This window comes from Vigna radiata, chromosome 7 (genome assembly GCF_000741045.1).
Source record: "Vigna radiata var. radiata cultivar VC1973A chromosome 7, Vradiata_ver6, whole genome shotgun sequence".
Lineage (NCBI taxonomy): Eukaryota > Viridiplantae > Streptophyta > Magnoliopsida > Fabales > Fabaceae > Vigna > Vigna radiata.
Window position 1 is genome coordinate 2,651,695 of NC_028357.1, and position 19,674 is coordinate 2,671,368.

General features: G+C 33.2%; 3 protein-coding genes and 1 long non-coding RNA gene across 6 annotated transcripts in view; 1 reads left to right on the forward strand and 3 right to left on the reverse strand.

The window, feature by feature from the left end:
• Positions 1 to 1,110, forward strand: part of LOC111242107 — a 2,772-nt gene extending 1,662 nt beyond the window's left edge. Inside the window, exon 3 of the long non-coding RNA XR_002668976.1 lies at positions 884 to 1,110. This is a non-coding gene — a long non-coding RNA (uncharacterized LOC111242107). The remainder of the gene's footprint in view (positions 1 to 883) is intronic.
• Positions 1,111 to 7,308: 6,198 nt separating this feature from the next.
• Positions 7,309 to 11,025, reverse strand: LOC106768291 (aspartyl protease family protein 1). Of its 3 annotated transcripts, none has more exons than XM_014653348.2 (10): positions 10,455 to 11,025; positions 9,844 to 9,991; positions 9,198 to 9,433; positions 8,894 to 9,118; positions 8,651 to 8,786; positions 8,482 to 8,555; positions 8,297 to 8,396; positions 8,139 to 8,196; positions 7,786 to 7,857; positions 7,309 to 7,680 (listed from the first exon to the last, which is right to left on the reverse strand). In XM_014653348.2, the coding sequence occupies exons 1-10, from the start codon at positions 10,745 to 10,747 to the stop codon at positions 7,448 to 7,450; spliced, it is 1,575 nt and encodes a 524-aa protein (XP_014508834.1). In that variant the 5' UTR covers positions 10,748 to 11,025; the 3' UTR covers positions 7,309 to 7,447. The 3 variants fall into 3 exon arrangements, with proteins under 3 accessions (XP_014508834.1, XP_014508837.1, XP_014508836.1); XM_014653351.2 differs by having other exon boundaries at positions 9,844 to 9,974; positions 10,455 to 10,636; XM_014653350.2 differs by having other exon boundaries at positions 9,844 to 10,001; positions 10,455 to 10,636.
• Positions 11,026 to 11,408: 383 nt separating this feature from the next.
• On the reverse strand, positions 11,409 to 12,176 carry LOC111242119. Its single transcript, XM_022784437.1, has 3 exons — positions 12,153 to 12,176; positions 11,882 to 12,041; positions 11,409 to 11,781 (listed from the first exon to the last, which is right to left on the reverse strand). The coding sequence occupies exons 2-3, from the start codon at positions 12,031 to 12,033 to the stop codon at positions 11,544 to 11,546; spliced, it is 390 nt and encodes a 129-aa protein (XP_022640158.1). The 5' UTR covers positions 12,034 to 12,041; positions 12,153 to 12,176; the 3' UTR covers positions 11,409 to 11,543.
• Positions 12,177 to 15,917: 3,741 nt separating this feature from the next.
• LOC106769200 (CSC1-like protein At4g35870) lies at positions 15,918 to 18,853 on the reverse strand. Its single transcript, XM_014654710.2, has one exon. The coding sequence runs from the start codon at positions 18,592 to 18,594 to the stop codon at positions 16,186 to 16,188; it is 2,409 nt and encodes an 802-aa protein (XP_014510196.1). The 5' UTR covers positions 18,595 to 18,853; the 3' UTR covers positions 15,918 to 16,185.
• Between the last annotated feature and the right edge of the window lie 821 nt (positions 18,854 to 19,674).

Here is a 19,674-nt window from a genome sequence, read left to right on the forward strand (position 1 = left end):
GGTAGGTGCTTCTCATGACCGTTCGGTCTAGTTAAGATTCTCGATCATAGATGGGTTCGTCTTATTTGAGCCATGATAGTTCGTGGNCGTTCGGTTTGTAAAAGAGTGTTCGGTCCTGACGCTCTGTTCAACCCTAGTGGTCAGCCAAGGCACTAAGGGTTCGGTCTATATATAAAACGTTCGGTTTAGGTGTGCTAGCCATTTTCCTTGGTTAATTGAGTGTACAATTGATTTTATTGCAAATTAATAATTGTTGATGTGGTATGGTGTGTACATGACATATGGTGAATTTNGATGTATATTTTGATTCAAAGAGATGTATTATGGAAATAAAGTGGTTGGATTCGGTTGTGAAATCATGATCTCTCGGTGAGATCTATTAGTGTATAGACTGAATGGTGAGAGGCTTCCATATGGGGGGTTATCCCTAACGCTCCAATGGTCCTTCATTCTCACTTAGAGAAGATCGACGCGTGTGGTGGGAGTAGTGGGAGGTCTTAGGGTAGGCGCTTTCACTGTAGGCCTATACTGCGGTAACGGACTAGCCTTGTGTATGGTCGGGTGGAACCCCTCGGCAATGGCTTTGCAAAGCAGTAGGGCCATCACAAGTGCACAACCCGCCCCAGCTCTACATTCATTTTATGTCCGGACGTGTCTAGGAGTCTTTGCATGTTGAGACGATTGGTTTTGGTTAAGTTATGAAATATATGCTCATGAACATGATAACTTGTATGCTTGTATGTAAATCTATGCTTTTGGTAAAGTAGATCATTTTACTTTGATGATGATGTTTGTTTGAAAACTAGCTCACCCTTGCATTTGTATGTTGTGTGTGTTTGCTTCCTCCCTTGCGGTGATCATCCAATCTTTTGGATGTGAGCAGTAAGTGATGACGTACCTCTGGAGCAGGCTTTGGAGACCGAGGAAGACCCAGCACCTAGTGCTTAGGCGATCTTGATGCTTTATTTCTTTTAGCTTACCATATTTTGCAAAACCTTGGACCTTTGTACTCTGATTACTTGTCGTTTTAATTTCCCCTCTATTTTGGATGACTGTAANTCGTACTTATACAGTTATTTCTACTCCTAACTGCTTTCTAGTATTATAATATGTTGCATTCCATTTGGTATGAATTATACACATATTTTGGGATGTTAAAAAAAAAATAAATTTTCCTTATTATCCAATGATGAATCATTATGGATGTATTTTGAAGACGGTTATTATAAAAATTAATAAATTTGCAATTTTCCCTTTATTTTTTTAAACAATACCGAAAGAGAACTTCAGAAAAAAAAAATGTAAAGAAAATGGAATTATAAAAAAAGACAAAACTTTGTCTTATATGTTATATGAGAAAGTTTTCTCTTCTCTTATATTCACTAGCTTAAGTAGTAAGAATGACAATTCTACTTAAACTATATGATACTCAATAAAATACCGATGATGGATTGGGTAAATATTCATTTAATGAGAATAAATTCATTCAGGTTCTCTGCCTAATTTATTCTTTTCTATTTTTAGTTTGTACTTTTATGTTTAATAGCACTTTTAGTGTTAATTTAACTGAAGAAAGAGACCAAAGTCTTTTTAAAACATAGATAAATTACAATAAATAACAAATAAATAAAGAGAATTTTTTTTAATCACGGTTATAATTATAAATATAGAGATAAAAAGTATTATCAAATTTAATTTTTAATTATGTTAACTAAACTTTCTTGAAAGCTTATTTTAGTTCTTATTAATTTCCTTATAATTATGTTACATAATATGTATAATTGTAGATGTTTAAAATTTGAATCACAAGTCGTCGTGGAATTGACAATTTGACAGAAAAAAAAAAAAATCTGATATCATTATGATGGACATTTTCTATAATGAAATTACATTATTTGTAACACCTTAAACCGATTTCTATCTCATGCTCCTTACACTCCATTTAATTATTGTTATCCTTTTTGCCGCCACCCACCACTATGGTCAGAGTTGTGTAAATCTGGTCAAGTACATAAGATTAAAATAATACAAAAATAAAAAAGTCTCCATTAAGAAAATATAAGATCAAAATATTTTATAAAAATTTTATGAATTAAAGATTTTTTTAAACATAAAAAAAATATTATTTTATTAATATTATTAAATTTTCGTTTTAAGTTGGTTTGTCTTGATCTTCAACCAAATAATGTTGACCTTTAATTTGAGTTGATTCGTCTCATCTTTTGACTCGAGCTGACTCATCTCGCATTTCTGTTTGGATAAGTCTGAGTCGACTTTCGATGTGGGCAAACCCATCTTTCCTAACCTTTGACTAAGGGTGAGGCAAAATTTTAGCCAGGGCCAACTTTGTTGAAATTTGGTCGTGACCAACTTGGTCAAACTCAACTAAATTCAGCCAAATTTTGAAAGATTTGACCCTAGATTGGATCACATAAAAATAGACTCACCCTCACGACAAACGACAAAAATGGTAGTGCACCAATGACAAACAATGAAGGTGGAAGATTTGGCTATTCAAGAGAATGGTCTCTTTTATTTATTAAAGCACCTAGAAACAAACTCTCTCCATAGGGAACATTAGGGGATAGAGACAGCGAACAATGGACAATAATTAAAAAGACACTATAGAGAGCTAAAATTAGGAGAACATGACCGAGGTACTCAGACATAAGTGTTGAAAGACAAAATTCTTTGGGTGATCGACCAAGACGATCAAAATTGTGTTATCATTGGTCAAAATTGAACTCTGACTGTGATAGCGATAGACGACGACGGTAGATGAAGGCGACCGAAATTTTTCTCTCAAAAGAACAAGACTCTAGATACCATGTTAAATATAGTGAAAACTATGTATGTGATTAATATCCCTTGTGTTGAATATATAAATAAGGTATTCTATTTATAATAGAAAAATATGGGCTAAACCCAAAATGAATAAAACAAACTAGCTAAAGATGAAAGATAAAGAAAATATATTTAATAAATCCCAATTATGATGAGTATCATCTTTAAGCCACACGATATGTTATGGGGAACCAAATTTGTGTCAGTGTAGTTTGATGCCTTTACCCATTATAGGGTGAACTAGAGTCCTAATAAAGACCTTTTCTACATTATACTATTTGAATGGATATTAATGATCCTTGTGTACATTCTTACTAAATACTTCTAAACATCTACATCTCTTAGAGTGCATCTTTCGATAGTATGAGTATGAGCAAACCATTCCTTTACCCTTCACTGCGTGGAAGGTGGATCCACAACCCTTGGTGATTGCATTTTTCTCACCATTAGATTATGGGTTTAATAAAGGATGCAATGCATTTGTATGTGTGAAACCTTACATGCAATGATGTTGGTTTGAATCACACCCATACATACATCATATGGTTAAGGAAGACCAATCCATCGTAGAACCCCATTGTCGTTGTCATAAATCACGAAGATATAGAATCGGTGTATCCAAAAGAACTCTTGCATGGGAAGTAAACACACTTGAGAAATATAATCTTCAAAAATATGCGTCAATGCTTAGTTAGAGACAAACTTTTACAATTTTTATGCAAAGTTACATTAAAAGTATACCCCTACAACATGTAGACTCTTCTTAAATGATGCTTTAATTTCATTATGGAAGGTTATGACATTGTTTATTACATTCTAACAATTACACAAGTTTCTTTGAAGGACCCTTTTGCAAGTTCTAATAAGAAGTTTCAAGCCTGCAAATTAAAAGTAAAATCGTATGCCCTTTTTTTTTGTATTTATTAGCCATAAGTCATAAACTTATAGATACGTACCTATTAATTGTTGTATTTCCCAAATGAATAATCTTATCTATCAATGTAACACTTTTCCTTGTGTGGAATAACTAGTATGCCATTGAAATATCCAACAAATAGTGGTCATAATGAATATACATTTTTAAAGCATTGAACAAATCCATAATTACAACACAATTTGGATAATCCATCACAACTCCCCATGCACCCATAACCACTTCCCATGCCTCAACAAAATACATTAACATTAACAATTTACATTTTTCTTTCACATTCTTATTAATGTGAAACCAATATAGAAGGTCAAAACTTTATAAAAAATCAATCTTAATTGTATTCATTAATGCAAGATTTCTCTAATTGAAACTTACACGAGGGAAGACATTCACTCTTAAAAACAATCTCCTAAGTTCTTCAAGAGCTAAAATAATTTTTTTTTCTTGAGTACTTGCTAGCAATGTAAATCCACATAAAAAAGTGAATCCTATAAAGGTTACATTAATGATCTCAAGTACAAACAACTTATACTTGTTAGTTTTGTATGCATTATCCATCAATAATACAATACTAAATCAATGAATTAAGGCAGGTCCAAAAATATTTTTAACAACATAAGAGATATTATCGAATACATTCTAATAAGTATACATGTCATGCTCCAACAACGTTAACAATTTTATTTTCGATTACACAAGAAGACTTAACATTTTTTTCTTATAGAACGAACAATTAAAAAAAATACTCGAACTTAGAAACCCAATAATCTTTAAAAACTAAAACGTGAACCTCAATATTCCGACTCAAACATATAGTGACCTTCATGCTTTACAACATTTTACATGTTGATGTTTCACCACATTGGTATGCCAAATTCTTAATCTTAAAGTTGCATTGTCTCCCAACTTTGGTAAAGAAGAAAGAACAAATATGGAGTCATGGGATCTTCATTATATTTAGTCAAGATAAGGCAAGGTGAGAATTTTAAAACTTATGGGTTACATAAAGTAGTTACAAAGGTGTACAAAGCAATTACCCATATTCATTCTTAATTATTACTTAAACAAAATTCTCATAAGACAAACATTTGAGACTTTTCAAAAAGTTGGAGAAAGGATGAAAGATAAGAATTCTATTGATTAAACTCATAAATTATAATTGGTACAATAAGATGAATGATGCTTTCGCTTGATGATGATTTATTGTGGTGATGGATAAAGGAGGAGTGGTTTGCGGGTGAGACTCGTGTTTGCATTCCTGGATTTGAGTGCGAGAAAAGGAGGAAATTAACGAGATTATGAGATTTTCAAATCTTGTTTCAAATGAGGTGATTTGAGGGTGATACATATATAAATACAATTATTCCCTCTATGTAACCATCCCCTTTCTTCACATGCATGTTTTGTTGGTACTACGACTATGATGAGGTTTCATGGTTGTGAAAGATGGATGTTGTGATTAAAGTTAAAAGAAAAAGTAATCGATTTTAAAGAAAAGAGAATCAATTCCCATTAGAAACGATTCCATGACAGGGCAAGGAAGTTGGAACCAATCCTTAATGCATGGAATCGAGTAATCTTTGTTTGTCTTCACATCGTAAACACCTCACGATGGATGATTTTTGTTAGACTACCAAAAATAATTTTGAATAAAATTGGTTTCGATTAATGAAATTAAACCATTATTTGTTTCAAAATCATCAAACTATGAATCTTTTAAACATGTGTTAATATCCATGTTAAAGTTCAAATTAATTTTAATTAAATGAGACTTAAATATATAATTTATTTAACAGGGATTAGCAAGAAAGGAAAAGTTGGGTGTTTCATCCTACACCTCCAAGATCTCATCCTTCACTTCCAACACTTCTACTTTTAACTTTTTTATATCTTATCCTACACCCTTTTGATTTTTTTCTTTTTATATTAAAAACATTATGTACCACCTTAATAATAATATAATTTAATTTAAAATTCAAATATTATTTAATAATTATTAAAATATGGTTTATATTATAATAATAATTATATTAAAAAATTAAAATATTATTTAAAATCATATTTAAATATATTAAATTACATTAAAATATTAAATTAAATTAAATAATTTTTAAAATTAAAAAAAAAAATTGAATGTGTAAATCTGATTTAGAAATTCGATAAGTATTATTCGGATATCGAAATCCGATAAATAATTGTTTTTAAAAGTTTGTTTTTTTATTTAAATTTAATAAATATTTAATTTAATTTAACATTTTAATATAATTTATTATATTTTAAATATATTAAATCAAATTGATTATTATTATTTTATTTATTTATTATTATTATTATTATATATTATTTTATTTTAATTTTTTTAAAATAACCATTATTATAATATTAACAATATTTTAATAATTATTAAAATATAAAATTATATTAAATAATATTTGAATTTTAAATTAAATTAGATTATTATTATGGTGGTGCAGAGTGATTTTAATAAGAGAAAAAAATTAAAAGATATTTATTAAAGTTAAAAGTAAAATTTTTGAAAAATTTGAAGATATAAGATAAGACATGGTCAAAAGTGAAATTTTTAGAAATGCAGGATGAGATGTTGGAGATCTGGATGAAACATTCCCGAAAGTTGGGCTGTTGTACTTTCCACAAAACTACATAGTGGGTTGAAGAAGCTTCTTCCAGTCAGCATCTCCATAAATTTCTCTCAACTCCATATAAATAAAATTTCATTTTTTTTCTTTGTGAATTGAGTAATCTGAAAATAAAAAATGAGTCAAAAATTACTTCTAAAAGGTTGAAGGGCATTAACAAAAAATAATTTTCAGATGTATAATTTATAAGTCATTATATATTTAACACAAAAATATTTTTAAAAAAAACATTTTATTCTTAAATCTATTGAAATCTATCTACTCATCCTCTCTCCAATCCATTTTAAAAAATGAACACATGCTAAAAGACGAACTACCATAGGATACTTAAATGTTTATCTATTTTTAGTATTTCTTTTTCAGCAGATATTGCAAAAGGAACATTGATTACCAGTTTCAGGCCTACTCTTAACAAAATATTTTGAATGCATAGAGGAAATTGAGATAAGTAATTTATTATGGTTCTATACATTCAATGATTGTTGATTTTTGTCATTGTATTTTTTTATTATTTGAGAATATAATAAGATTTCTAAAAGTTTTATAATTAGTACAATTTTAGAGACCCATCCCGTCAACAGAATCAATTAAAAAAAAAACCCTTCCCTTTCTTTTTTGATTTCAATCTTTTATCTTTTCAGCCCCTTCAAAATAAACAAGCATGGAAAAATATGCCCATGTGGATTGATGTATCAAAGGTTCGGATTAGGTGTTCTGTCCCAGTTTGCGGATCAAAAACATGCCCTCGTGGATTGATGTTGAAATAAAACTATCACAATTGTTCCTTGTTAGATGGACTCAAAATGTTCCTTCCTAGCTAAACTATGAAAGTATATATATCTTCTCCTCCTTCGATAAGTAACAGAATAACAATTGGTAAGGGAAAATACAATGCAAATGGCATTTACTGATTTACAATGTGGTTTTATATCGTGAGAGTTAAACTCATACATAAATTCTTCGTGACTGGACTATATCAACATACTCTTATATCAACACGTGGGATCAAAAACTACCATGCCCCATACAAATGAATGATTATGGAATATAAACAAAACAGAACACAAGAAATCCCAGTATAGTTGGAAGATGGTGATGATGCAGTTGACCTCTGAGAGTTGTATTTGGACTTTGTGGATGAATCCGTGGCAGGGTAGTGACCAAGCCCGGCAGCGACAGCAGGAGGTACATCTGCGTGTGAGTGTGGTCTTATAGGGATGGCATTGCGATCCTCAATGTCATAACCTGTTTAGGTCTCAAAGTGTGAGCATTTGTTTCTTAGGCATTAAAGTATGGCTACAAAATTTAGCATAGAGGAATCGTAAGCACGAGAAGAAAATAAACACTGACAATCAAATTTCTTCCATCCCAATACGAGTTTTTCTCGGTCAAATACCACACGGTAGCCAGTCATGAAGTTTTCTGCAATAAACATCAGAAGCTGAGGTGTAAACAATCATTATGATCATTTAGAATTATGGACTGGAAAATAAAAATATAAAGAATGCATGCATCATTGTTACTTTGAAAGATAAAAAGGAAGAAATGGTGCACTAACACAAGACACCAAGTTCTTAACAAGACGCATTCTTATTTAGTTTGATTTAATTTAAAGTAATACTTGTCCCCAGGGGTATTTAATTGACTTCTGGTTCGTAAAGAACATACAGCCGTGAAATATTCAGAAAGTAGAAGAGACTTACGTCCAATGATATTTAGTTCGGAACTTTTGACAACTGCTAGACAATATACAAGTTCGCTCTGTAAAATGGCAAGGGAAGGAACATCATGTTAGTTATACGTATATCCTCAAAGTTAACACAATTGTTGTTTTGAAGAATAATCCAGCAGGAAGTAACACCTGAGTAGAGATAATAATTATTGGATCATAAACAGCAAAATGGCTTCCACCTCCCATAGTTAAACTTACACTAGGAATCAGGCTAGTGTTTGCATCAGGACTGTCCATCACAAGAAAGAATACTTAGAACTTGAAAGAAAAACTAAAATGAATAATATTAAATAATATTCCAATAGTTTTATGACCTCATGTCATAGCAATATTCAAAAGGGATTCTTGAATCTGATGGCCGCCGCCTGTCATGTACTTGGGAATGAAACTGCAGTATAAAAACTTTGGTAAGTTTTGCCCATGATGAAACATCTAGCTGAATGCAAGGATATTTTATCCCATTTTAGTACTTCAAGTGCTTACACTCTCAGTAAGTCTCGTATAAGTTGGATCAACCAAATATGTGAAAGAGGTCCCAGAATCAAAAAGAGCTGTGAATTCCACATCAATTAGAGTTGTTCCTACACGGACTTGAGTGACTGTGACGTTATAGGTAGGGCTGCAAAGATGCATCCAAGCATAGGAGAAGTAAGCAATCTCTGCATTCAATTAATGTTACTTTAATTTCATACAATCGGAGGCAAGTAACAGGGAATTACCACTTACTGTGATGGATTCAGATTAAATGGAGTCTCGTCTTGATCAAAACTTCCCTTGTCCCCAAAACTTATCCTTCCAATGCCATCACTCCCAAAACACATGGAGAATGAATCTGCTGTAAATCCTTCCCTAGATAACATGCTAGGAACTGATATTTTCTCCATACCTAGCCCAAACAAACCGTTGGGAGCAGCAACATCTAAGAACGATCCACTCTGAATTTGTCCGCATCTGCAACACATCCATTAAAATTACTCAGATAAGTGTAACATTGATTAGTTTTGATAATATAACAATGAAGGAAACTAACCCAAATATGACATTTGCCTCAACAAGGTCATGGTGATTATCTTCTTTTGTCAAATGCAGAACGTCTTCCACTAGTATTCCTGATGTAGACGTTTCAGCAGAGACATAAGAGACCATGTAGGGGCAGTTGCTGAATGTCCCGGGGCATTGACTGCGGTGCATGCACAGACTGTTGTTACAAGTAACCTTCTTGCTAGTTGAAGATCCATTAGGATTGTATATTTGAAGGTCAAAATCCTGCAAAAACAACGTTTTTAATCGAGAAACAAAGAAGGGGTCAAGACACAAGAGTTGCATATCTAGAACGTAAGAACCATCTTCCACATATTAGAAAGCTAGCACTGAATAATGTTTTTCACTCGAGAAAAAAAAGAGGGAAAAGGACAGGCAGGAATGTCATTTACTGGGGTATAACATGAGAACCTCACTAAATACAGTGTGGCCCAGGTGATTGAATGGGACCTAGATACTTTTCTTCTAATAATAAAATATTTATTCAATGCAATGTTAAAACAAGGGTCCTTCTTGCAACATGCCCTTAAAATAACTATAGCCAATTAGAGAAAAACCCTACAATCAACAACAATATACTATAGGAACAACTTCATTTCGATCACAAAAAATAGAAAAAGGAAAATAAAACATACCGAAGCAAAGGCCGAAGCAAAGGCTGGGCTATCAGTAGCAGCACATCTTGTGCAATCACAGGGTACCCAGAACAGGTCACTTCCGGTATCAAGCGCCACCATGAATTTCACTCCCGGTGTCCCTATTTCAACTGTCGTATAATGCAAACTGTATGAATCTCCAGAAGAAAAAGAAAAAGTTAAAGAAAACCAGGAACCAATCTCCAAGAAAAAACATTACTGACAAAAAATCGTAATATCACCGAAATCATTAACAAAGAACGGTCAAACTCAAACATTATTCACATCTAAATAGTAATTTCTTCTTTCCAACCATGGCCACTCTCCTTCAAAATTCAAACCTTAAGCCATTGTCACTTCACTAAACTGATAACTAAATTATTATAAAGAAATTATTAATCAATTTAAATTAGAAGAAGAATCTAATTTTCAACTATTCATACACTAATTTTCACATTATCAAAGAATTAAAAAATAATTATTAACAAAATTCAATCTTCCAATCATTATATGGTTAGAAAAGTGTAGGAAGAGATTGTATTTAAATTAAAATCTTGAAAAAAAAAACCTTTAAATAATGACAATAGAAGAATCAAAGAGAAGAAAAGTACAATCCGAGGGAGCTGATGCGGAAGGTGGAGTTGCCATCGGAGAAAGCGAGACCGGCGTCGATTTGAGAGAGTTTGCGGCCGCGGAGGAAGCGGTCGCGGTCGGCCAACTCAGCGTAGTACTCAACGGTGCCCTTTTCGGGAGGAGGGGGGATTCCGGCGGCGGCGTGGGACCACTTTCTGACGGGTTCGGAGTGGCGGTGGTGCATGGTGAACGTGTAAACGTGGTCGTGGCACTGGCAAAACTCCCAGAGGGAGATGAAGGTGACAACAAGGACGAAAACGAAAGCGAGCATTTTCTTCGTTTGGGTCCTCTACGCTAACCCTCTCCCGAATAAACCCAACATTGCTCGGTGGAGCCTAGGGTTTGGCGTGGTGGAACAAGAGAAGATCTTGGCGTGACGTGACTGAGATCTTGGATCGAAACAGTGTCGTTTTTGGTCACTGTGATGCTGTCTGTGTATGGAGTGGGTGAGTGAATGAGTGAGTGCTTTATTATATGAAAATGCCAGAGCCATGTGAGTGGGTCCCACCACCGCCCTTTCACTTTTTAACGCTTCCCAGCTCTCCAATGGCGGCTCCTCTGTTCCGTTTTGTTTCTATAAATATAGGCTATCATCGCAAGCTTCAACTTCCTCTAACAATTCTAAAACAATACACTGTTATTAGCATTCCCTGTAAATTTTTCATAATTAAAAATATCATTTTATGAATATGGTTTTTCCTTTAAAATAGAGTTTATGTATAAAAATATATATTTTTATATTCATTTTATATTATTATTTAGTTTCTTTTCTTCTTTATAAATACGAAAATTACATGACGGTATTATTTATCTTTAAGAGTAAGAGAGTTATGAACTCCTAAAGAAAAATATTTTAAATATAATGATTGACTGTAAAAATGTTAATCTGAAAAGATCTAGTTCACAACATAGCTGGTATAATTTTGAAACAATAACTATTTACATATTCAACATTAAGAACATGTATTTAGAGACTAATTATCCTTACACTATGAAAATGTTACTTCTACACTATGAAAATTTCTGTAAACCCTTATCTTCTTCCTTTTCTTCCCATCTTTTGCGATTCACATAGGGGAAGCAGAGATGAAACCAAATTTATCAGAGAGTTTGGCTCGTGCTAATGGTGTAACAACTTCAACTTGGTGAAGAAACTGCACGTCATGAACCAATGGATTTTCTGTTCTGCGTGGAGGAGATCCAGAATAACAACAAGGCAAGCATCCATTGCATAGGAATTCCCTTGCATCTGCATCATTCTGGATCATATCCAGAACTTGGCTTCCATTATTCACATTTGAATGACTGGTGAGAAGAACAACAGATCAAAAGAAAAACAAAACCATAACATGTTGTAAAGAAAACATTAAATGACATTGTTTTTATGATGGAAAGTGAATCAAACCTGTGTTTGTTACACTTGATTGGCTTGAGGAATTCAGGTATGGAAGGTGAGAGCTTTCTGGGCTTTGGACAGAGAGGTTGTGATTCAACCGTTTTTCTTTCTGTGCCTAAATCAGCAAGGTTGCTTTTCAGTGGTTGATGATGATGATGCATGTTCTGACCTAAGTGATGATGATGAAGAAGAACAATGGAAGTTAGAAGTGAAAGAAAAGAGCAAATCATTACCTATTTATCCTCTTGTTGAATTGGTTATAGTGAAGAGTATGAGTTACATTGAAAGTACGTATAGCCACACATTTCAGAGAGAATGTTCCATGTCACAATACAAATTTTCACTCAACTATGAAGAAATTTGCACTTGTTTGGTTCTTAGTGAATATAGCATCATTCTTTGACTATGACATTCCTTTCTAACATCACACTTAAAACCATTCATTTTCTCTCATAAATTACTAAAATCCATCATTTTTTTCTCTTTATTTTACTACAATATTCAACATTTTACAGTCTTCTCATAAATTACTTATAACTATTTTTTATTTATTTCATCAATAAATATCTAGTTTCTATTGAAATAATCAGTGGCTTGAACAAAAGTTAATAATCAAAACATTTAAATGCAACTTTTTAGAGATTGAGAACTTGAGAGAGAAAAACAGTTAAAAAATATGTTTATATAAATAGAGATAAAAGAGATATTTGAAGCAACTTTTTAGGATAATGGTTGGGTATTTGAAAGTGTGGAGCAAGTAATTGTAATTTTAGGCCTATAATAGTCCTTACATTTATTTTAACTAAACAATAAAAATATTTTTAACTTAATACAATTTATTAACATTTAAACTAAATTAAAAGTAATATGGAATTAAACTTAAGAAATAGATTTAAATAATCTTGCATATTATTGAATACTCAATTATCGGAGAATTGGATATGTTGCTTAATAAAAAGGAAAGTAAATCATTAAAATCTTTCCATTTAAAAATGAAATTCAAATTTATAATACAATATATAAGAACTCCTTTACAACGAATAATTTATGAGTTCATTTTATATTAAAAGTTTGTAATAATATTTAGGATAATTTTTTTTATCATCATATATTGTTAATATGTATGTTTTGCTATGCTTTAGTGTACTGGAGAGTAAATTACTAATTTGATATCCAAATTATATAAGTTAAATTGTTGTTTTAAAATGCTTCACTTTTCATTCCTTTTCCCTCTCTTTTTCTACTCTCACTTCAATCCAAATGTTTTTGTTTAAAATTGTATGTTAAATGTTTAAGTGGCATAGTGGGCATGCACATTTACTTTAGTACCAATACTTTGACACAATTATGTTTTGTTATATTCATTTCACATGTAAAGCTTTCTTTAAATTTTTTAATTATTGGTGGATTCAGATAGATGAATGTTATAATTGATATGAGAAATGATACTTTGATCCACGTAAATTTTTTACATTTATTTGATACTATTTGTATTTCATACTACTCTTACTCAATTTTTATACTATTTTGAAATTTAGGATTTTGTGATCGAACAAGTTATTCCTTTTAACTTTGGATGCAAATTTAAATTTGAGTTTTTTTGCTGGTTCTGTGGACGTTCTTTCTGTCGGTCGCTCAGGGTTTCATCTTCATTGTATGGTGTTTTTGTGTTGATTTGAATTTTATTGTGTGACGATTGATAATTGAGACACATTTGATTTGTTTTTTTAATATATTTTCGTTTCTTCATCATTTATTCTAGTAATATGTAGTATGGTTTTCCCTCCGATGTCGTGCATTTGTGAGATGAAATCTTTGTTGTGAGTGTGGTTTGTTTGTTGAAGTTTTTGCTTTTATGAGAAGATTATATAAAATAGGTTGGAATTTGCTATTGTTCACTAATTAAAATAAGTATAGTGGTACCGTGACACACTTTTACATTCATTTGACATACACTATGAGGATAAAATGGTCATAAAAGTATAAAATTTTATATTTTTTCAAGAAATGAGAAAGAAAAAAGTAAGAAAGGATAGTGTCAAATGAATGTAAAACATTTATGTGTGTCAAAGAATCATTTTTCTTAAAATAAATACTTTCTAATGTGCCTATTACGTTTTGATTCTCAAGAAAACAAAGCATAAAAAGTGCGGTGACATTTTTACAATTTTCGCAAATATATAGGTTTAAGTTCAAAAATAACAAAAACCATATTGTCACGAAATTGAAACATAAAAAAGACGCAATGACATTTTTGTAATTTTTTGAAATAAATAGGCTTCGGTTAAAAAAAAACCTGAAGCCATAATGTATCTTTGGCATTAGTTGTTCTCACACCTGATACCATAGGTCCTGCGAAACTGATAATTGAAAACTTTTTCAACTGACAAACTTTCTATACAAGACTTTATGGCCTCAATTCTCTACAAAACCACTGTCATAAGATCATACGAAACTGACAATTTAAGATTTTTTAACTAGCAAGCTTTCTGGATAGGGCTTTTAGCCTTGCTTCTCTACAAAACTGATGCCATAGGGACTTGACATTCCCATTATAGGCTAACTTTTGAATTGAAAGGTTTTCTAGAAATGACCTATGGTCTCGGTGGCCTTGGTTCTCTATAGAACCGTTGTCATAAAGTCCTGAAGCTGCAGGTCGTATTTTCAATTGGCAGTCCTATGGATAACTCTATATCCTCAATTGTTTTAAAAGTCAGCATCGTAGAATCATTATGCTTCGGTTATATTGCGAATCGAAGAATAAAGTTTGAAACAAATTTCAAAATTTTCACTGAAAATTATATTTTTTATTTTTTAGGAAGGTTTTTTAAGCATCCGTTATGAGTAGAACGAGATCATATAGCATTTATTGCTTCAGTTAATAGAATAACCAAGATAATATGTGTTCCTAAGATTATATTTCGTGAAATAATAGAACCTCCTCTTGCACATTTCTTCACTTTTCCTTTGCTTTTTCTTCTTTGCTCAAATCTTTGTACAACGAAACTTTAAGCAACTAGCACATGTATTCTTTTTTTTTTTTTTCATTTTGTATAAATACTCATTAATTAACTACTTTAGGACTTTTTTTTTTTTTTATTTTGACCAATTAATTTCGTGTACAAATATTCTTTTGTTTTGACCAATTACCTTTTCCCCTAACTGGCAAAACCTACCTTAATGGTTAATTTCATTTTGAGTTTTAATAAACTTTTGTTTTTGTTTTCATTTTTTTGAATTCATTTGTTTTTTATACATAGGATAAATTTGAAAATATATTCAAAAAAACACTTTAAATTACCTAAAACTTTGTTCAAAACATCATGAAAAGCTCTAAAAAAAATTTGAATAAAAATTCAAAATATAAGTATGTGAAATAATTTTACAAAATTTGAAAAAAAACAAAATAAATTCAAAAAAAATAGGAAACTGATTTTTCTTGAAAATATAAAAAAAAAACAGGCAGGCTGTCACTGTTGAAAATATTTTCTACCTTAATCGATACTATTAAACTTTGATTTTAATTTCCACACATTGTTAATCTCTGAAAAAAAAAATAATAGTAATTTTTTCAATTCTCATTTAAGCTACTAAACTTTGATTAGTTGATGCGAACATTCAATGACCAATCGGTTCTGAAAACTTGGATAGTTCTCTACTCTGTTAAAAAAAAAAAAATCGGACGAATTAGGATAAAGTGATACACAAAAAACCCGTTAATTCTATTTAAAAAAGAACGTTCCAGTAAACAATGTGCATGAATCTGTCATTGGTCTGTTATCTAAATAATACTAAGCTATTAAAAAATACTTCTTAAAAACGAGGTATTCTTTGGCTTTCGCTTTCATTTTCTTAGCAAGTAGGCGGTGGTAATGGGGACCAGAATCGCTTGCCCTAAGCAACATGCTCCTTTTCTAACGAAAGTCCCACATTCCCACCCATTTTTCCTATTATTTTGGAGACCTACTTTCTAAAAATGGTATCATATCACAAACTCAAATTTGCAGAAACTAGAAAGCTACGTACTTCACAAAAAAAAAAGAAGAAGAAAAATCATATGGTACATTCTAGATATTAACATCCTGGCCAAGCTTTGGAATTAGGCAAGAAGTGGTAGAGAAGAATGAAGTGTGATCAATGAGTGTACAACAAATTATGAACAGCAGTTACCAGAAACCTCTTCCTATTTCTTCCTATCCTTGCGTGCCCTCTGTCCCCATCCCTCACCACTATTTTTTTTTTCCAAGTTACGTACTGGTTTGGGAAGAGATACATCTTTATATGACATCAAGTAATGCATATCAAAGTCTGAGTTACCTTTGGGAGGTATCCCAATCAAACCTGGGCTGTGAATATACCTCATAATCAATGGGCCTAGTATCAACAACGTGGTCAACTGTTTGAATGCCCTCCAAAAGTGTTGGTTGTATACCATCATTAGTTGAAGGCAGTAATTTATACAAGACTAATAACCCAAGAGTGAATATAGCTTGCAACTTTGTGGAGTCCCCTCGAACTGAAAAGAATAGGAGCATGGCAAGTAGGAATAGATCAACACAGAAACGCATGATGCATATTACAGTATCCATTAATCTACCATCATTGCCGGCAGGGAAGCCACGAACTCGATAGACAAACAGAAAATTGTACTTGTCAACCACATATCTATACCCAAAATATACAGCACCAACAGGGACCACAAGAGGATTAAATGAACAATATACCAGAGTCAGGGCAAAAATTGTCAAATTAAAGGCGTAATACTGTGCAAAATCAAATGTCTGTTTGGGAGCAGGTGAGCTTCCAGTAATTGGATAAACAAAAAGATCTTGTCCCTCAACATCATCCCCATTGACAATGTCATAAGCATTGTCGTGCATTAGTGGTCTCTGAAGACTACTATCTATGTCCTGATGTTCTAATGGGTATTCTTCACTTTGTTCTGGCACCAATTGAAGCATGTCATTCTTCCGAAACTTCTGAAGGTTTCTTTTAATCCAAGGAATGGGTGCCAACAGATCATAAGAAATCCCCAAGAAAGTGCTTGTGATCAGAAATGCAAGTGAGGAAAGGCATGACTTAGACAAAAACGATGCACTCATATACTGCTCAATCCTCTTGCAGTCTTCTCCATCCAAATAGCAACGACCCATCTTCAAGATGGTACTCTCTAACGACGATTCCACCAAACCCCTTAAGAGAATGAGATTCACAAGGAAGAAGCAAACCATCTTCAACAGTGCAGCCCTCTGCTCCCCAGACACTGTCAAATGCCGTTCAAACTTCGAGAGATACGAAAGAGCAGAAGGGATCACTATGTACATGCTAACAAATATGATCACGTTGGGTAAAAACTGAAATATAATACTTGCTAGCCAGCTAGAGCTTTGCACCCAAGCCAACCACAGCTGCGCATTATCCATAGCTTCAGCATTAATAATCCTCCCAGCACTCTTAGCAGCAGTGATCACCGCTAGGGGTGAGCTAAAGAACAAAAGCATTAACAACAAACAGGTATTCACAAACACCCGCCTCAACTTCAGCGACATCCTCGGCGTTCCCATGTTCTTCCAGTAAATGTCACTGGCCAAGGGAGCCCTCTCAACCTTCCACTGGTTCCGCCGCAACCGCAACTCCATCACAGAAAAGAACTTTCCAATTCTCCTCCTCTTCTCATTCTGAAAATCCTGAACAGCCTTATTAGCAGTATACACATCCCTGAACATAACGAACGCAACACCAGCACCAGGCGCACGCCCTTCTTTATAATCAGCCAACTCACTCTCCAACTCAGCCCTCAGCTCCTGCAACTTTCTCAACCTCTCCTCATCACTATAACCAAACCTGCCCATAAAATCAACACAAAAACCCTTCAACCATTTCCAAAAACAAACAATCGAACCCCACAATCCGGTTTGGGAGATACCACCGTCACGCTCATCGTCCGGCAAAAGCCGAGAGTCCATCCTGGCCACGAGCCACGAAATCTCATCCCTCACACGCAACAATTCATTGGCTAAATCATCTAAAGCACACAAATCCATTGGGGCAATAACCTTATAAACCTTCCCCGGATACCTATACTGAAAATACTCGTGCAACACTACCCTGTCAGCGGCTATAATTTTCGGCAAACCCTGAACCATAATAGTGAATATTGCAGTGGAATTCGAGGTAGGATCACTCAAATTACCGTACCCGTCCCTAAACCTCGTAATCCTCAAACGCTCCTGGGTGGCCGAAATCCCGAAGTGGACCAAAACCACCACGACAACGACAAAGAGGAAGTGAATCCAGAGAAGAGAGGAGCCCTTCTCGATGTTCGTGATCGTGGTTCTGGAGAAGCCGTCGTCGATGAAGGCGGTGCCGGCGGAGAGGTTGAGCGGGAGGAGAACGGTGACGGCGAGCACAGAGAGAGAGAGGAGGAGGGCGCAGCTGCCGCCCTCGATGAGGAGGAACTGCGCGGCGTCAGCACCGCAGTGGCGCGCAATTTCGCGGCCGGTGGCGTGCCAGACGGCGAGGAGCTTGGAGGCGAGGGCGGTGGGCCCCGGCATGCGACGGTGGTCGCTGCGGAGTTTGACGAAGAGGAAGATCAGAAGGCAGCAGGCGGAGCCGATCACCGAGATGTTCAGTAGGTAGTCGATGTTACCGTACCAGGTACCGAAAGGGTCGCCGTCATCTCCAGAGGATGACGGCGGAAGAGGGAGGGGGTCTCCTCCCATCGGAAATCAGGGTACGCGGAATATAAATGTGGTAGGGTTTTGCCGCGAATCGAGTCCAATTTGGAATGAATTATCTTGGTGTTGCGCTTAAGGAAGGGATCGGATGGAGAGTGCTTAAGGCTTTGGGTTAGGGTTAGGGTTCGGAGGAAAATTGATGGGAAATAAGAGAAGGAAACGGAAGAAGATGGCTACGCATGTAACTTTCCGTTTTCTTCACTATTTTTACTTTATCATCTTCTGTTTCTTCTGCTTTGTAATGTTAGATCCATCTTAGAAGAGGATAGCCAATATTTTATTATTTTATCTTTTAAAACTGATTTGTGTTAATTTATGAAATTAGATAAAATTTCACTATTCCTTTATCTCTACATTTTTTTTTATATAACATTAACTTAAATAATTATTAAAATATATAATCATATGTTTTCTTTATTAATATGTCTATGTATTTTATAAAAAATCCATGTTTATGAAAGACAATAAGAATTCGTATACACATTTAAAGATACTTTACTTAACAAAAAAGTTAATTACGTCACTACGCTTTATAACCTAATTCCTTGATTCCCAGGAATCACATCTACTACGGAATATGAAAACATAATAGTTATGTTAAAAAGATCTCTTTACTCAAAGATCACTTCATAATATAATAGCCCCTAAATGAATATGAAAATATTCTCTAATTCCAATTTATTTTAAATTCAAATTAAAAAATCTTTTTAACTGTCATGAAAGAAAAATTTTGTATATTAAATATTTCATATATGTAATTATAATATTTTCTTATTAATCTCTATTATAAATATTATATATATTACATAAAAGATATTAATATATATTTGATAACTATATAACGAGTTAAAATAACATGCAAATTAAAAAATTATAATAACATAAAGAAATTATAAATATATAAGTTTTGTAAGAAAATGAATACAAAAATTATTTTGCAGGTTAGTTTTTCCTAGATCACACTTATTAATATTTTGATGAGACACATATCTTTATTCTAGAAACAACAAAACCTTCTCACAGTAGGATTATCTAGCATTATTTAGTGTAATTAAGAATTGAGAA

Bases quoted from the DNA above. Each gene is read 5' to 3' on its own strand.
- LOC106768291 (XM_014653348.2), bottom strand. From the start codon at position 10,747: ATGCTCGCTTTCGTTTTCGTCCTTGTTGTCACCTTCATCTCCCTCTGG. The intron at 9,434-9,843 runs GTATGTTTTATT...TTGTTTTTGCAG, and splicing joins TTGCTTCGGCCTTTGCTTCG to GATTTTGACCTTCAAATATA. The intron at 9,119-9,197 runs GTTAGTTTCCTT...GATGTGTTGCAG, and splicing joins GAGGCAAATGTCATATTTGG to ATGCGGACAAATTCAGAGTG.
- LOC111242119 (XM_022784437.1), bottom strand. From the start codon at position 12,033: ATGCATCATCATCATCAACCACTGAAAAGCAACCTTGCTGATTTAGGC. The intron at 11,782-11,881 runs GTTTGATTCACT...TCTTCTCACCAG, and splicing joins ATCAAGTGTAACAAACACAG to TCATTCAAATGTGAATAATG.
- LOC106769200 (XM_014654710.2), bottom strand. From the start codon at position 18,594: ATGGGAGGAGACCCCCTCCCTCTTCCGCCGTCATCCTCTGGAGATGAC.